Genomic DNA, 18878 nt, shown 5'->3' on the forward strand with positions numbered 1-18878 from the left:
AATTAAACAGATCTTGCCCAGAAACTAGCAACATTAATTGCACTCTGTCGCACTGCCATGAAATCCTCAAGTTTACAAGCTGAGTTTGCTGATTTTTCTCAATTAATGCAAAACTAATCAGCCAATCACTATGCCCTAATGCCATAAAAACTAGAACTTAAATTGTGCTCCATAAATATACTAGAAAAGCATGAAAAGAAAAATGAGTAAACATTTAATATTCAGTAAACAGTATCAGCTGAATACAGGTAGTCCTCAACTTATGACCACAATTGAGCCCAAAATTTATGTTAAGTAAGACATTTGTTAAGTGAGTTTTGCCCTATTTTATAACCATTCTTGCCATATTTGTTAAGTGAATCACTGCAGTTGTTAAATTAGTAACATGATTGTTAAGTGAGTCTGGCTTTCCCATTGACTGCTCATCAGAAGGTCACAAAAGCTGATCACTGGTCATAAACATGAAACAATTGCCAAGCATCTGAATTTTGATCATGTGATTGTGGGGATGCTGCAAAAGTCATAACTTTTGCACTGAGCCTTGGCGCAGTGGTTAGAGTGCTGTACTGCAGGCCACTTCTGACTATAGTGTGCCTGCAATTTGGCTGTTCAAATCCCACCAGGCTCAAGGTTGACTCCGCCTTCCATCCTTCCGAGGTCAGTAAAATAAGAACCCAGATCGTCAGGGGCAATATGCTGACTTTGTAAAACTTGTTAGAGAGGGCTATAAAGTACTATAAAGCGGTATATAAGTTAAGTTCTATTGCTATAACTCTGAAAAATGGTCATAAGTCTCATTTTTCCGTGCCATTGTAAGTCAAAAGGTCACTAAATGAACTGTTGTAAGTTGAGGACTACCTGTATTGGCAGAGTGAGTTGAATTTAATCCCTGGGGTTGCCTGTCTCATTTTGTTTTGCTGATAGTTTTTCAACAAACAGCTGAAGATCTTTTTGCTTGATTAGGAAAGACTGAAACTGGCCCAATTTTTTAGCTCATTTACCCTTTTCTGACACTATAGTATGGAATTTATGATTACATAGTATCCAACTGGAAAGTCCAGCATTGCAAAATAAATTATTATTTTCCTGCTTTCATCAATGTGTAGTTTTTGTGCTTCAAGGAATACAAACTGCCTCAGAGCAGTCATTCTGTCACCAAATTAAAAATAACAATTTCAGCTTTATAAGCCATCATGATATAAGTAAATCTTGCTGGACTGGCTGTAATAAATTGCACTATATATACTTGTTTCCCTGAAATAGGGCCTACCCTGAAAATAAGCCCTAGTAAAGGGAAGTGGGCATGGCCAGCACAGGAGGCGGTGAGTGTGTGCAGGCGGACGGTGTCTGGCAGCAGCCACAGCCTGTGCAGAACAGGTGAGTTGATTCCGTCCAAGCAACAGAGGCAAAAGTGCGGGGGGGGGGCGCAGTATGCGATCCAGACGCACCATGTGGGCCGTGGGAAAACCAAGACGGTCCGAAGAGTCGGGCATCTCTTGCCTTTCCTGCAGCATGTCTGGATCGCACGCCTCCCCCCACTGCACACCTCTGCCTCCGTCTGCTGCTTGGACAGGGAAATCAACTCACCTGCATTGCGCAGATTGTGCAGCCTCAGAGTGCACCAAGGGACTGGTGGGCTGAAACTGCTGCTGGATACTGTCAGTCCCTGTGCAATTGCTGCCCCTTGTGCACGTGCCAGGTGGGTGGGGCACTTAGCTGGGCTGATCACCCTGAAATATAAGACCAGATCTTATATCTTCAGTCACTAAGCAACGGGTCGTAAATTGAGGACTGCCTGAATGTATAAAATTACACATACCTCAAGAGCTAGAAACATGGGATCCAAGTTAATCATCCTATCCATTCTCCCTTTTGGTCTTTGTGGTTTTTTAGCACATCATGATCTCACCCGTAATAAGTAAATAAATATCTCCAATTTGATGCTCTCAAGCCTATCTGGAAGGCAATAGACTGAATAAATCCTGCAATGGCATCTTTTTAATCCTAAAGTTCATATTCTCAGGATTCTATACAGATAGTCCTCGACTTAAACAACCACGATTGAGCCCAAAATTTATGTTGTTAAGTGAAACATTTGTCCCATTTTACAACCTTTCTTGCTGTAATTGTTAAGTGAATCAGTGTGGTTGTTAAGTTGGTAACATGGTTGTTAAATAAATCTGGCTTCCTCATTGATTTTGTTTGTCAGAAGGTTGCATGATCCCAGGACACTGCAGCCCTCGTGAGTCAGTTGCCAAGCATCTGACTTTTGATCACATGAGCATGAGGATGTCACAATGGTTGTAAATGTGAAAAATGGTCATAAGTCTCATTTTTCAATGCCGTTGTAACTTTGAATGCTCACTAAATGAAAATGTAAGTCGAGGATTTCCTGTACTAAATTAACTCGTTGCCTAGATTCACATGACTCATTGCAACTAACTATACTGGCTCAGTTTGTGCAATACAGTATCCTGAACTATAATCTAGCCAACCACATTTTAGTCTAACATGTTAATTAACTCACCCTACAGCTACACAATCTTCTTGCTCCCTACTTATTATAGTTATATGTGTCCCTACATACACCAAAACAGCTTAGAACAGTTTAAATCAGTGTTTTTCAGCCTTGGCAATGGCAACTTGAAGAGGTGTGGATCTCATCTTTCAGGATTTCAGCCAGCCATGGGTGTCAAACTTGCGGCGTCATGTTGCCGTCACGTGACGTGTTGCTGTTTTTCCCCTTTGCATAGCTGGGATGGGTGTGGCCTGCACGTGACGCATCCGGCCCACAGACCACCAGTTTGACATCCCGGGTATAAACTACAGCCAAGATGCCTTTCAGCCACATGTAAGGATTTGCTTTTGGCTAACGTCTGTCAATTTTTTTTTTACCTTTTGGTCCACATCCTTGATGCCACTTTTTATTCAGAGAGAACTGTGCAACAATCTATGGATTGCAATGCAAGGCTATGAAGTTTGTTCAGAAACCCAGTCATTCTCTGCTTTTGTCTTATGTCCTTTCACTAAGGCAGATATACACAAAGTCTAATTGAAGACTGAATACAACAGCAAATTAGGCTGGAAAACAATTAACTGTGTAGAAAAAAAGGACTCTCTTCTGTTCCTCTTCACGTGTAAGTTAATTGGAGCTGAACAAAAAGGTTTATGAGGCAGGCCTAGTGCTTCCACCCCTCATAGGGCCCTACTCCTATGTAAAAGTGAAAAGCTGAGGTGAAATCATTTGTGCTCTCTACTGCTGGTGAATGAGCACACGCACACACAATCACAATGAGCTGCTGCACTTCAAAACTTAACCACTATCTCTACAAACTAGGAGTACCTGAATATATACTATCTTATCTGGTAGCTCTAAATAGGTATTCTCAAACCTGGAGCAACTCCACATTGAAGGCAACCTAAACCCCATCTCCAGTCCATACCATCCAGATGAGATTTTCTTGCAGAATGTCAGAGAGCAAATGTTTGTAGAAGACAAGCCTTTAAACAGATTTGTATATTTTGGCTTCCACAAGACACGAGATGATGTTGGTGCAGATCCTTTTTATGTAGCAGACAATCCATCAAGAGCTGTGTGCGTGAAGGCTTTCTACTAGTCCTCCAAAGTCATGCAAATGCATTCAGGAGGCTCCTAACACTTGAGCGATATGGGGGCATTTTGTCTTTGATAAAGATGCAGTGCTTATCATAACTATAGACAATTTGTTACAATTGTTGATGGTAACCATCATAAACCACTGCCAGAGAAGAAAGTCTCAGGGTACATAATGCCCTCTATCAGTAACCCACGCTCTGATCACCACCCAACTGGATGACTATAATTTCAATTCTGCATGGAATTTCCTTTGAAGGAGACACAGCAACTCTGGCTGGCACAATATGCAGCAGGTGGACTCTTAGTGGGACAATTTCGGGCAGTATAGAATTATACCTATAATTAAATTCATTGCATTGGTCACCAAGATTGCCAGTTGAATTCAAAGTGCTGGTTGTTTATTTAAAGGTCTACAGTGCAGAACTTAAATAGATTACATAACACCTTGCCAGAGCAATTCAGTGTTTGGTCCAGAGGGTCTGCTTAAACAAAGTACCCAAGACATGATTCTTCTCTGATAACCCCCAATCTCTGAAAAATACTCTCCTGCCCAGAAGTATGTGCAACTCCCATTTTTCAGAAACAGCTCAAAGATGTGTTTGAGATGTGTAAAAATATTTACAAATATATATTTCTATGCATATATTGCATACATCATTTTGCCAAGAAAAGATATTACATGAAACCTTTTAGAATTCTGTTATCACAAATAATTTTATTGCTTTTACTTCCGAATTGAAATAATTGAAAACGCAAAACAATTTTTCTGCAATTTCTATGTAAAATCCTCATGACAGATACACTTAAACAAGAAAAATATTGTGCCTTTTTTCCTAATAACAGTGCAAGGTTCAACTGTATTGGAATTTCACAGTAGGGAGAAAATGTCAAGATCTGCAAAAAAATAAAAAAATAAAACCCACAGCAGCCAAGAATGTAAAATAAACTTGGTGATATAAACTCGCTTAAATTGCTTCAAGAAGAGATGTTAGAAAGCAAATACAGATCGTGACCTTCCACTAACCAAATCCTAAGCAAATTAGATAAATCTCTTAGATCTGCAAATAGAAAATACAATGAGTGTTGATATAATTACATTGATTCTGGCCTCCAACTTTTCTTGTAGAAAAAGTAACAAATGATCTAAATATCCAGCTATTCTCATATGTTCCATGTTTGGGTCTGGAACTGAAGATTACTAAGAAAAAAAATATTTTTGTCTTTGCTATTTGATGATTCATGAAAGTAGCTTCCAACTTTTACATTCAGCTGATGCCGAAATATATTTTGGGACTCTGCCTAGGCTCAAATTCGTGAACTGTTCCAGATTGGCAGAAATGCTAGCTTAGGCAATAGCAAACTAAAAACAGAAAACTTATGGATTAAAAGAATAAAATAACTGTATTTCTAATCAGAACAGATTTTGTTGGAACAGTTCTTTCTTTTTAGGCGCTCCCTTTATAGAATATGTGTCCTCTGGCAGCACCGTACTGTTAGTCAGAACTCCGGGCGATATCCTACTGAACAATGTCAAACCCTGAGTAATCTTTTATTTCAGAACACCCATTTATAAAACAGCTTTTCCAAATGGTACTCTCAGTATCAGGGATAAATATCAATTGGCAATTTGAACTCCTTAAAAGAGAAGAAAGTGAGGTTTCCGTTGTCAACTAGAGCAAACACCACTGGAACATCTCCACTTTGATAAGACAGTTGCTTGACAATCTTCAGGGATGGGACCTGCTCATCAAAACTGGAAAAAAAAACACCAATTCAACTTTTTTTTTCTATTTGAAAATAATTTTAAACTGTCACATCATAAAAAGTATTACTGTATCTGGGGGCAAGAGACAGGAGATATCTGTTCTAATGAGTACTGTTTATTTTATTTTTTTAAAGAGTTTTAATTCCCCATGGTGAAATCAAGAACTCCAATAACAGCCAGTATTGTTAAATGCAATAACCAGAGGATCTAATGTCAGGATGGACTGGGATCTGAAGTCCTAAATCTGTTTGAACAGCCATCTATCACAACAGATTCACCACAAACAGGACAATTGTTACCTCTTTTTCTTTTCCATCAAACCAAACCGGACAAGCCATGTGCAAAATATATAACAGATTGAAATTAGATTACAAGCACCTATTACCTTTGAACGCGCATCCGGACATAAGGCTTTCCAGGATCATTCTTTTTAAAAGTTGAAGCACCATCAGCAGGATACACATCAAAATCTATTTTTAGCTCTGATGAATCATTCTGTAATCTGTAGAGGTTAATCATTAGTATAAAAATTTAGCAATTCTCTGATGGCCAAAAGAAGGGACGAAAAAAAAATCTTCACGCACAACAAATCTTACTAGAAATTATAGTTAGCCTTCTCCCTACCTTTTTGCAACCCCAAACAGTTAATGCTGAAAGTTAGTGGCACAAGGTCTCACTATTTAAGCCAGAAAGGACATGAAAACTATAGCATAGGTTGTAAGCTATTCTTTTATACTAAGAAATCCTCACCAGAACTTTCCCAATTTCTCTTTCCATTACTGGTTCAACCCTGTAAAAATTCTTTTGTTAAGACTGGATTGGATGAAGGTGCTTGCTCCTTGAGGATAGTTTGATGGTGAATTCATTAATTCCTGTGCCTCCCTGTGCCATGTATTCTTTCAGTTTTGTTTGTTTTGAGTAGTGATTTACAGATGTTTTACCCTATAATGCAAACTGTCTAAAGTCACTTACTGGGGCAGCATAAAAATTTGACGATAATAAACCAATTGCCACAGCTGTCAGATTTCTCAAAATGTTACTTTAAGTCCTCATCTATTAAAACATGATCCCTGAAGTCAGTTGGATAATCCATACTGGACGTGAACATGCCAGAAAGGAAAGTAGCAGGATGGCATATATGACTCAGGATTAAATTTTTAAAAAGTTTCTTAAGAGTGGAATTATGTAGCAAGCAGTGGAAGCAGTTCGTGGAAAAAATTACATCCCTTTTCCTCAAACACTCAAATGTTTTCAATGCAGAGGATCCCATGGGCTTGTTCTAGTGTCTAAAAAAAAAAGGCAGATAGCCAGTGGTACACTGAATGACTAATGCAACATGATCCTCAACTTCACTTCCCAGGCATGTAATTACCGTAATTACAGTAAAGACCAAACTGCCTCCTTAAACTGGAAAGCATCTGCATTAAGAGAAAAACCAAAACGCAGTGAGATAAATTTTAAGATTCCAGATATCTCCATCACTTATAGCCTAAGGGCAAGAGGATTTCCTAGAAACTATTACATGTTGAAAAAAATTTAAGCAGACTTCCTCAACTTCATCTTCTTCCTTATTAGCTTGGGGACAATGGCAATTCTAGTCCAACATATCTGGAGAATACAAAGTTTGGACTGCTATACTTAAGACCAGCAGAGTATGCTTATTTGAATCTGACACTTATTTACTTTTATCGCATTTAGTTAAAAAGAATTGCAATTTAACAATTAACACTTTACAACACAAGAGACATATTGTGATGCACTGCATAAAGCACCTTCAAAATTGGATAGAATTATTTGCACTGCACAGAAGGGCTTAGGGGCTGCTACTCATTAAAGCAGCTGGATTTTTCGTGATCCTGTGCAACCCTGAAAAATGATGCTTTAATGAATAGCAGAGAGATGTCACACAATTTAGGGGCAGAACCATTAGCTCCAGAACATTTTCCAAGTATAAACTAATGATTTGTAATGCTTTTGAAGTAAACATCCCCACGTATATGCTATAGAAGAACCCATGACCCTCCAGAAGTTGTTAAACCTGAACTGTTAGCACTCCAGCTAGTAGGGTGTTTGAGAGGGCTGCAGGTTCTGCTTCCTGCTCAATATGACTGTTGCTCATACCTACAATTACTGGGAGAGATTTAAAGCATTTAGCTCATTTTCTGTGTTTGATACTTACTGAAATGCTTCCTCCAGTAAGCGTGAGGGTTGGAAAACACTGATCTGTTGAAGGATGTCAGCTGGAAGGGAATGAAAGAGAAGAAACTTGGATTAGGGCCTTCACAAAACATGCCTCTGCCAATAAGCCAGCTATTCTGGCATTCAGAAATACCCATCACCTTAAACAAAGCCGCGTGTATCCTTCTTCAGAGAACAAAGGTCAGACATTCCTTTGGAAAGAGTTCATAGTCTTAAATTTCTAGGAACTCATATTTCTGACAATTTTACTTGGTTGGTCCACACTATGGCCACTGCAAAGAAGACCCAACAGCGCTTGCACTTTCTGAGGTTGCTGAAAAAGAGTGGTTTGGGTAAGAAGTTGCTGGTTACTTTTTACCGGTCTACCATCGAGAGCATTTTGGCATACTGTGTAACAGCGTGGTATGCTGGATGCTCTGCAGTGGATAAGAAGATGCTCCAGAGAGTTATAAACACTGCACAAAAAATCATTGATTACTCTCTTTGGAAGAGATTGCGAAGACCAGACTCCTCTCTAGAGCACTAAAAATCTCCAGAGACAGTTCTCATCCTGGACATTCATATTTCTATCTGTTACCATCAGGGAGGTGTTATAGGTGTCTTAAAATGAGGACTAATAGATTGAGAAACAGTTTCTTTTTCAAGGCAGTAATTGTCTTGAATCAAAGCATTTGTGATTTAGTCCTATATTATTATTATTATTATTATTATTATTATTATTATTATTATTATTATTATTAAACTCTGTAGTGTGATTGTGATGGAGTGTTTGGGGCACTGTGCTGGAGTAGCTTTCAAATTTCATTGCATTCGTGGAATGCAATGACAATAAAGGTATTCTATTCTATTCTATTCTATTCTATTCTATTCTATTCTATTCTATTCTATTCTATTCTATTCTATTCTATTCTACATTCCTCTCTTTTTCAGAAGCCACAATACCTGTGGAAAGTCCTTGGTTTGGTTTCACAAGTGGGGCAACTGCCTGTATGCAGCGATCTTCCAGACCACTCCTCTCTCTCAGAAGTGCCTTGTACTCTTGCCAGGTGGTACAACGCCGGACTTGGGCATCCTCGTTGACACTGATTTTGTATCTGCTCTCCCACTTCAGCTGCTCCTGTTCCTTGCGGGTCAACCTCTCCTGTTTCTGGTTGAGCCACCTGCGCCAATGGCTGGCATCAACTGCCCGTGCTGTTACGTTCTCTGGGAGGAGCCTCTTATCAGGCTCTGGCAGGAAGACTTGAGGGCCATCAGCACCCATGTTAGGAAAAGCAATGGAGGTGAAATTCCATCTGGATACACAGGTATCCTTATGGCTTTCCCCTAAGGTCTTCCTACATGTCTCTTTGTAATCTTGAGCACAGGTGGGCAGTTCACTGCAGTCTCTTGTGGCACTTGAAGATGGGACCAGTTCAATATTTGCAATTTTTGGATCCGGTGTCTTTATTGTTGCTTTAGGTGAACCATCTGATGCGGTAGAACTGGAATGAGTATGATGGATCTTAGCCTTTTTAGGGGACCGTTCTTGGGATTTCTCAGATAGCTTGGGTTTCTTCTCTTGGGATCTTATAAAAGAGAAGAGGATAAAAAGATGGGCACAGATTATCTTTTGCTATCAGAGAATTATTCAAACACATTATTCATAAACTGTCATTTGTTCAAAAGGATGCAAGTAATTATACCGCATCCACTTTTAATCATTTTTCAACCAACAATTCAGTCCATTCAAAAACCTCTAGACACATAAAATACTCAAACAATTCCTTAGTTGCCTGATCAAACTAGGGCTTTTTAAGGGACAGCTTTTGTTTGAGTGTTGTGAACCAATGAGAGGCAGCATGCAACTTTAATGAAGTATTATTAATAGTTTAATTTCTTAACAGTAAAAAACAGTAAAACAGTAAAAAAGTGCTTTTTCAAATGTTGCGCACCTGCGCAATATCAGCTGTCCAGGCAGCACACCTTATGGTAGATTACAGATGCGCGTGAAGCGTGAATGCGCGCACAAAATGTAATCACCAAACTGGTTGAATCCAACCCCTGGTTGAATCCCACCCCTGGTTGTAAGTTAAGGACTGCCTGTAGTGGGAGTACCAGTATAGCATACTATCAGCCATGTTGGCTGGGGTTGCTACAAATTATGTTCAGCAGTAACTGGAGAGCTACTTGTTCTCCATCTAGTTTAAAGTAAAACTTTAAACTCCTTAGAGCAAGAGACAAATATGAAGACAAGAACAAAGTAGATGCATTTCTCAGTGCTTAAATCCATGTCCCCCTGGGGCAAGCTTGTCAAGGCCATCACTCCCACTACCCAAATGATTTTACCCAAGGCTGGAGCATCTCCTCTTGTGGCTGCTTCTTTCCCTGCTTTGATAATGGCTATCCAGATTCAGCTGCCTCTCATAAGGTGTTGGAACAGTGCTGTAAAAGAGAAATTCCCCCCACCCAAAAAAGATCAAAACAATCGGTTCAGAAACAGTGACAGGTCACACTAGAAAAGCAAACCTTTCTTCCTTTTTCTTCACTGATTAACCACCTGCTCAGTTAAAGTCAAACAGAGAAGCAAAAGACCAAAAGAGAAATACAATTACCTCGGGAAGTAGGGATATTAAGAAGGGAGAAGAGGGAGCAACTGTGCAAAGTTAAAGAGATGCATAATGGACACACTGCCAGGAGAGAGGGGAAATGATTGTCAAACAATTACCTGGAATGGAATCTCAAAACGATGTAACCCAGTCGCTTCAAGTGGCTATATACCTTACAATAGGGATGAAATGTAAGCAGTTCACATGAGAAAGGACTCTTCATTTTTTAGAGATTCAATTATCAAACTTTTTTTTAACCTGAACTGTGTGTGCATGAAAGCCACCTTCCTATTGGTAGGTGGTTTACACATACAATGTCTCCCATATTATACATACAGGAGGATTTGTAGATGCTCCCAGTTAGCATTTAAATAGCCATTTGTCATGTAAACAAAACTTTGAATACATTAAAGTCAACTACACAAAATCAATTTAACTGGTTCAACTTGCAGCCTTCACAAAGCACAGAAAATTAAGGCCACAAGATCCATACCAGAAGGCAGCTGTGGCAAACTATTTCCATAAGGCTACCAAAAAAACATAGACATATCCATGTAGTTACTAGGAATTGAGCCCCATTCGAGGGAAATTTTACTTTAAAAAGTAACTTCCAAGTAAACATATAAAATTGTAATACAAAAGTGATGGGGCTCCACAGCAACAAATGATACGGAGATAGTTAACATGCTGCATCATTTTTAAAATGCAACATTTTAAAACCATAAACCATTAAAATGTAACATTTGACCACAATAAACATTGTTTTTTTTCCATCCACCCAGAAAATATCACAATTTTAACTAATGAGATTTTGTACCCCTGGGTCTCTAAGGATTCTAATCAACATTGAAGTCTCCGCTGAATACATTTAAGAACACCATAGAAATGTTTCAAATGATATCTGCTCTCTTTTTAAAACAAACCACTCCTTAAAAATGAAGAAGAGACTATATAATAATCAAAAGGCACAACTTAGCATTTGCATAGATGGAGGTATGAAAAATTATTAGCAAGTTATGCCCTAAATTATTAACAAGTTAAACAACGGTATGTTTTTCATTCAACCATCAAGTCCCTAGGCAAACTGGTAAAGTTGCCTGAATTCTGGGCCTAATACCATATTTGCTCAGACAGTTCAGCAAAAATTTAGGTTCGACTGCAACTTGAAGTATTTAAGTAAGTGGCCGTTATTAATGCTTCAAAGTCAGGACTAGAAACAGGTTTTTAATGAGTGATTCCCCTTTTCAGTCTACTCTACTTTTTAGGGTATACCATCAAGATATCATGCTGCAGAGTAGTATTGTCCTTGTGAAAATAAAGCGGGACAGTAGCATTCATTATAAACAGTTAACCTCAAACTTCAATGGAATATCCTCACATGCCCTTTCACGTCAACTGAACTGCACAACTATTTGTGATAATATAATTACAGCAGAACTGCCTGCTTTGAAATTTAATGCTTCTTTTAAATTGCCAAATTTACTTCCACAGATGTTGAACTCCAAATTTTGAAATCCACCTGGTATTTTAGTAGGCTGACCGACTTTGGAGACAGCAGCTCCTCATACGCTTCCTGGACTGACAAAGGTAGGTCTTTGTAGAATAACTGAAGGGAACCCTGTAAGAAAAAAATAAATAAACGTTCAGCAACTATGCAAACCTACCATTGTGGCGATTGCCTCAGATATTCTCTGGGATCCGAAGAGCTACACCAAGAACTACACATATCACTTGGATGTCTGCAGAGATACTTCTTGTATAACAATGGTCAGAATGGGGCCAGAATTTCTGTCCCTAGGTGATGCAATTAGGAAGTGTGATGTATCATGACAGCATCGTTTAGCGATGGCAATCCTAGCAATCCCCATTCCTGTTGTTAAATGAGGATTGCGGGTTAATGATTGCAACTTAGGACTTTCGGTCAGCTTCCATCAAACTCAATGAGCAAGTCAGCTGGAAGTTGCAATTCCTGATCATGACAAGCCCTTTCTTAGGTGGCTGGCAAACCATGCAGCAGGCAGATGAGAGCGCTGCCATGCAAATGGGCAGGATGTGGATGCTGTAGCCTGGTGCAAGTGAGGCAGGGGTGGGATTCTACTAGTTCGGACCAATTTAGATGAACCAGTAGTTCCGGTGATTATTTGGCACCGCCCACCTGCCACTGCCCTTTTCCTGTGCTTTATTTCCTTGTTTTAGAGCACAGCTGATTCATGCGGCAGAGCAGTTTTGCTGCACCTCAGCTGTTTCATTCACTGGGGCTGCAGTAGAAGGTAAGTATTATAGCTGAAAATTGTCTTTTTAAAATGTTGGGCATGTGCGCTAAGCACGTTTGGCGCATGCATGCACAAAGCATCACTCACCAAACTGGTTGTTACACCGGTTGAATCGCACCACTGAAGTGAGGCTAAGTGGGTAGATATGCTGCAGTGTAAGCATAGCTGGGTGGGGAAGCATGGCTTCTCGGGAGAAAAAGCAATGGGAGCAAGAACAACTTGCAACCTTACCCACACTTCCAAATTGACTTTACTTTTGGAAAGCCAGTAGGCAAGGTTGCAAATAGTGATCATATGACCATGGGATGTTGCAACCATTGCACATGTGAGTCAGTTATCATGTGCCTTAATCGCAATCAAGTGATCACATGGATGCTATGACAGCCACAACTCTGGGGATTGGTTATTAAGTACCACTTGTTCAGTGCTTTGAACAATTGCTGAATGAGTGGTTGCTAACCTGTAATCTTAAGATACAAGACTTGGTTTTACAGTACGATCACACAGACCCACAGAATGAGCCACTTGGGGCAAATTCTGTAAATAAAACAATTGCAATGAGAATACTGCAGCCGTTTTGATGATACCCAATTCCAAGAACTGTACACTGGTATTTATAAAGTCATGCACATCTATATGTTTCAAACAGATGTGCTTTCTGCAGAAGAAACTAGTGTTGCAATATCAAGGAATGGGAGATGGGAACATTTCCTGTGAGTCTGCTCATCCCAACTTGCATGTCCATAAGAAGGGACTGACATGAAGATGTGGCATTTATTCAGAAGATTTTATGTGTAATCCTGATTGTGCAGGATTCTCAATCCTATGGAGATTGCAACCATTCTTAGCAGTGTGGCTATACTCTCATTTCAGATGTTCCCATTAGTACGAGGTTAAGAAAGAGAGCCAACTCCCCTAAACAGATTTCTTCCTTAACTCTTGAAAAAGTATTATATGGCTGTAGTCACTCTAGCATCCCTACCTCCTAATCCTGTTTTCCAAATAGTTAGGCAACTTTCTTTCTTAATTTACATGATTATTCTGTGGTAAAATTTGGAACCGCGTGTAAAGACAAAAACAAACAAACAGGGGAGATGCTTAGCTACCCAAAACTGCTTCATCAGCTTGTGGATGTGATTTACTTACACATTCTAGGAGATACAAGGCTTCTTCTGGAAGCAGGCACTGCTTTCCATGCTGTGTAAAACCCATGGTGTGCCAGAATTTCCCCTGATGGCAACAACAAACATTGTTAATTCAGGGGATCAATCCCAATTTCTATTAACATTTCAAAAAGAACAAAATAAGCCCAGGCTTGTTGGAGAATTCTAGGAGTCTTTCACTTCATGATTCAGTTGGACCATCGTTATGTGAATTAAAACTGTACTGAAGAAGGGAATTTCATCCTTGTGCCAAAGGCTTGAATTACAATTGGGGAACATAAAACCCCAGAATTCTTGGTCTCCCAATGCACCCTATTGTGTGTGTGTGAGAGAGAGAGAAGTTAGCCTGATGTCCAGTTCTCCCAAGTTCAGGGATTGAATTACTGGAGGTGAGACAATAAGTATTCAATATCCTTGTTGTCTTAATTTTCAAAACAGCTGTCTTTTAGACAACTATGGGGGACAGGAAAGAAATCAAGAGCGCACAGATTTCATTTGCTCAACCCATACCTTCTTTACCCACATCATCTTCCAAGAATCATAGCTGGTTCCAGTAAAAACAATGCCACAGCTGCAACTCCAACATTGCAAATACAGTTTTTATTTTCAGCAATTTGATGAAAGAGAGAGGGCACACATTATTCAGTGGCAATGTCATAATATGAAAACTGAAATCAACCCTACTACATCTGGCTCTGATCTGAAAGAAGCCTCTGGTTACTGGTATGTGCTGCTCTGAGATAGAAGCTGATAATAGCAAGTTGTTTAAGAGTGTAGGAATAACATTCGTATAAGATACGGTAGTAAAACTTACTGCAGGTGATTTCAGTTCCACAATACCTTCCTGGGGCTTCCACTCTGCCTTCACCAAATTTCCCCTATAAAGGAAATTTAAAAAATTAATTTTAGCAGAAAGCAGAAGATTTACATCTTCTTAAAATAGTAGCTCCAGAATTACTATACATAAACAACAAAGAAGATTATTGACACCCAAAGCCATTTTCTACCAGCACAGAACAGCTAACAGAAAAGACACAGATCTAGGAAGAAATAATTTGTGGTGTCTAGATCACTTACTCTTACTCTTACTCTTGTCCCTAGGATTTTAAATAAGTTAACCTATTGTGAGAGAGTAAAGCTGGGGTTGCTTTCTGTGCTTTGGAAGAGCCTTTGTAGCCAGGCAGAAAAGCTTCCCATCCCCACATTCCTCACGCCGTCATACATTCACTTTACTCACAAGCATCTAAGCCAGTGTTGCAGCTGCCTGTGATAATTGAGCCACTCCCTGGTGTTTTCAAGGATGTGCTGACGTCCAGAGGCAGCATCTCTCCACCTCAGGCCCTTGCCTTACAAGAACAAATGCTAAGACAGAGTGGAGAGGGGTGCAGGAGGAAAAAGTGATAGTAAATGGCATATAGAGGGGAAGTGGAGGCATGAGATTGGCTGCTATTTTGAGCTGGTAAGAGGACCACAAGCTACTGTCTATCCTGCTGGCAGTCCTGCTCAGAGCTTTGCCCAGAGCTTGTCAGCTACTAGAAAAGGAGTAACCACACTGAAAAAGCACCTCATCCCAACCAGTACAAGAACTTTTGGAAAAAGGCAACAGTTACTGTGGCCAATAATGTCAATCATAAAGGATATTATGGCTAATAATGTCGAAAGTATCTAATGTAACCAGCATTCCTCTTCCCTCTTTTTATGTAGATCATCCAACAAGATAACAAAAGCAGTCAGTGCCCTATTGCAATTTAAAAACCTGACTCAAATGTCCAGACTCTATATGTACCTCAAATTGTGAAGCAACCACCTTCTCCATTATTTAGCCAAGAACTGTGTATTTGAGAACTGCCTGAAACTCTCCAATTTGCTGGATCGAGAAAAGTTTTTATCTTTCCTGTTAACAGACTCCCTAGTGTAAAACTGGAAAAGCTAAAAACATACTAGACAAAACGTTTTAATTTTTAGTTCTAGGCATAATTCATACATACAGCCGCACAACACGTTCTTCCTCCAGAAGTTCCCAATGTTCTTTCCGACATTGGTGTAGCTTGGATTCTTGTTCTTCTGCTCCATCAGGAATGAAATCTTTCTGACCAAGTGAGCGCTGGGGGATCTTGTGATCACGTGTTCGAGCTGCCAGCAGTTCTGAGGGGCTTCATGAGGGGAGGAATTGGGGTGGAGAGAAGGTAAGAATAATCACTTAAATATTCAATTTCTCTATAATAGATTTTTCAGATATGCTAAATGGTGGCAGATCAGACCACTAATCTATTTAGCCAGCACTATTTCCTATCAACAGCCAATTCCAGCAACTAAATATCCTATTATTCAACTTCCGCAAATAACACCAGATTTTAGTATGAAGATAATTTATTTGTACATTGTAAGTGTACAACTAGTGTTTCTTCATCTAGGCAAATTTAAAACATGAGGACTTCAACTCCCAGAATTCCCCAGCTACCGTGCTTAAAATTGTCCAGGTGGATAAATGCTGGCATACATACTTCTAATCTTTTCTCTAAAAGAAAAGCTTAAAACTTGTATCCTTTCAAGGAGAACCTGTTAGAGCCTACATCACCTCCAGTTTGCATGTATACCCTTTTAGCCAAAATGTACCCCCCCACAAAAAACATGGCTCCTTGTTTATTTTAGTGAAATACCTTCGGAAATCCTCAAACTCTCTTTTTGCACATAGTCCTCAACTTATGAACAATTGAGCCCAAAATTTATGTTGTTAAGTGAGAAATTTGTTACAAGAGTTTTGCCCCTTTTACACTTTATGTGCCACATTGTTAAGTGAATCCCTGCAGTTGTTAAAATTAGTAACACTGTCGTTAACTGAATCTGGTTTCCCCATACTTTGCTTGTCAGAGGATCACAAGACATGACTCAAAACATAACTCCGGGACCCTACAACAGTCATAAATGTGAGTTATTTGTTAAGCAACCAAATGTAAATCACATGACCATGGGGATGCTACAATGGTTGTAAGTGTGAAAAATAGTCATGTCACTTTTTTCAGTGATGTAACTTTGAATGGTCACTAATTACAAACTCTTGTAAACCTATATTTACCTTCCTTAATAGTGATTTACTTTTTAAAATAATTTTAGTTTAATTCATTTCACAAGCTAGAAAGAAAGAAGTGGTCATGAAAAAATTCTATTTCTCTTCTATTCTTTGTTTTATTTTTATTTATTTATTTTTTATTAATTTATTTTTTATTTTTATTTATTTTGATTTGTCAATCACTTACAAGATAATAGGTATAAGTATAAACATAGTTATGCATACATGAAATGGATACATATAAGAAAAATAAAAATAAACAATAGGACAGGGACGGTAGGCAAGTTGGTGTGCTTATGCACGCCCCCTACAGGCCTCTTAGGAAAGGGGTGAGGTCAACAGTAGACAGTCTAAGGTTAAAGTTTTTGGGGTTTGGGGAAGAAACCACAGAGTCAGGTAGAGTATTCCAGACATTGATTACTCTGCTGCTGAAGTCATATTTCCTGCAATCAAGTTTGGTGTGATTAACCTTGAGTTTGTATCTATTGTGTGCTCTTGTGTTGTTATGGTTGAAGCTGAAGTATTCATTGACAGGTAAGTCATTGCAATGTATGATTTTATATACCATACTTAGATCAGACCGAAGATGGCGTTGTGATGCTTTCTGGTTTCTTTCCATTTTTATCATATATACTCTTAAAATGCACATGCATTCTGGCTTTGCTCTTTTAGCTCCTGAGATTACCTGCTACTTTGCCTATCTCGACCTCTCTCTGCCTGCAATGTCTTATTCTCTTCTCTTCGCGAAGGCCAGATTATTGCAATTACTCGAAATATGTGATCTCTCCTGAGAGAAGAGAAACGAGCTCTATACAATTGAAGTCATTTCTAGGGAGGGCGGGACCAGCTGAGCAACCCAAATGGGTGCGCGCGACCCACTGAAAAGCAGGTGGCGTGGCGTGAGGACGTAGCCTCTTACTTCCTCCCTTCTCGGTTGAAACCACTGCTCCTGCATCGATCGCGTGTGCAAGCGGGGCTTCTTTGGGCAAAACTCCTGGCTGGCGGATGTCAGAACGGCCCGGGGACGAGCCGCACGTGGCAAAGGCGCAGGAGGGAGAAATATAAACGCCCGTCCTTCCGACACTTCCGGCCTTCTCTCCCGCTCCCCATTCCCCACCCCCGGGGAGGGTGGCAGTTCCTTTAATCTCCCTCATCCCCGCGCCGCCCCTCCCTTGCAGATACCTGAGTAAGCGACGTCCGGCCGGAGGTTCTTCTTCGGCCTCCATGGTGAGGTGCCAGTTCGTAGCCACTTCTTCGAACTTCCGCTCTTGCCCGCCTTGCCCGCTGGGTCCTAGTGCCGTATGGATGAAGCTTCCGAGCCCCGCGGCTCAGAAGGGCCGAACGTTCGACGCGGTTGTAAACAATTCGTCGTCTCGGAGAAGAATGCCGACCGGGCGCTATCAGCGGGATAACTAAGTTTCTAATCCAAATTCTGTTTCAGGTGGAATTCCCGTTCCTCCATTCATCCAGTCAAATGTTAAGCACACAATAGTAGAGGCACACAAAGGAAGAAGTGCCATCCATCACACAGATGCGGAGGAGAATTTAGAATAGAATAGAGCTGGAAGGGACCTTGGAGGTCTTCTAGTCCAACCCCTGCTCAAGCAGGGAAACCTATACCATTTCAGACAAGTGATTGTCTAGCCTCTTCTTTAAAAACCTTCAGTGATGAAGCGCCTGCTATGTCTGAAGGCAAGGTGTTCCACTGCTTAATTGTCCTCACTGTTAGAAAGTTTCTCCTTAATTCCAGATTGCTTCTTTCTTTCATTAGACTCCAACCATTATTTCTTGTCCTGCCCTCAGGTGCTTTGGAGAATAATTTGGAGCTTTCATTTGAGCTGGGTATGAGAATACAGAATATAGAAAAGAAGGACTAGGGGTGTGACATGATAGCAGTGTTCCAATATTTGAGATTGACAAGAAGCAATGGATGGAAACTAATCAAGGAGAGATCCAATCTAGAACTAAGGAGGAATTTCCTGACAGAACAATTAATCAGTGGGTCACCTCAAATATATTTAGAAAACTAAAAGTGATCAATGGATGTGCCTGGTATATTTTTTGTCTCCATACACAATGGAGAACTGATGGTAAAAAGAACTCTTGAGAAAGCAGAAGAGAAGGTGAGGTGTCATCTGGTTGCTTTCAGGTAAGTTGCTGTTCTTCAGGGTTCACAGATATGCAAAAATCCAGATGACCACTAGATG

At 39.9% G+C, this 18878-nt stretch overlaps 1 protein-coding gene across 1 annotated transcript; it reads right to left on the minus strand.

Moving 5' to 3' along the window:
• Positions 1–4311: 4311 nt before the first annotated feature.
• TSEN54 (tRNA splicing endonuclease subunit 54) lies at positions 4312–17965 on the minus strand. Its single transcript, XM_026667456.2, has 11 exons — positions 17854–17965; positions 15590–15754; positions 14416–14479; positions 13585–13668; positions 11685–11783; positions 10285–10337; positions 9906–10001; positions 8523–9145; positions 7561–7621; positions 5767–5883; positions 4312–5369 (listed from the first exon to the last, which is right to left on the minus strand). The coding sequence occupies exons 1-11, from the start codon at positions 17895–17897 to the stop codon at positions 5219–5221; spliced, it is 1557 nt and encodes a 518-aa protein (XP_026523241.1). The 5' UTR covers positions 17898–17965; the 3' UTR covers positions 4312–5218.
• Between the last annotated feature and the right edge of the window lie 913 nt (positions 17966–18878).

Source organism: Notechis scutatus, chromosome 2, assembly GCF_049901735.1.
Source record: "Notechis scutatus isolate UNSWTSFEM ecotype Mainland chromosome 2, rNotScu1.2, whole genome shotgun sequence".
Lineage (NCBI taxonomy): Eukaryota > Metazoa > Chordata > Lepidosauria > Squamata > Elapidae > Notechis > Notechis scutatus.

What these genes read in the sequence shown, in the direction of transcription:
- TSEN54 (XM_026667456.2), bottom strand. Translation starts at nt 17,897, where the DNA reads ATGGAGGCCGAAGAAGAACCTCCGGCCGGACGTCGCTTACTCAG. An exon ending in AGGAGATGCTCCAGCCTTGG is followed by an intron (nt 9,146 to 9,905) that starts GTAAAATCATTT and finishes CTCTTTTATAAG; the next exon opens with ATCCCAAGAGAAGAAACCCA. An exon ending in AAACCAAGGACTTTCCACAG is followed by an intron (nt 7,622 to 8,522) that starts GTATTGTGGCTT and finishes ATTCCCTTCCAG; the next exon opens with CTGACATCCTTCAACAGATC.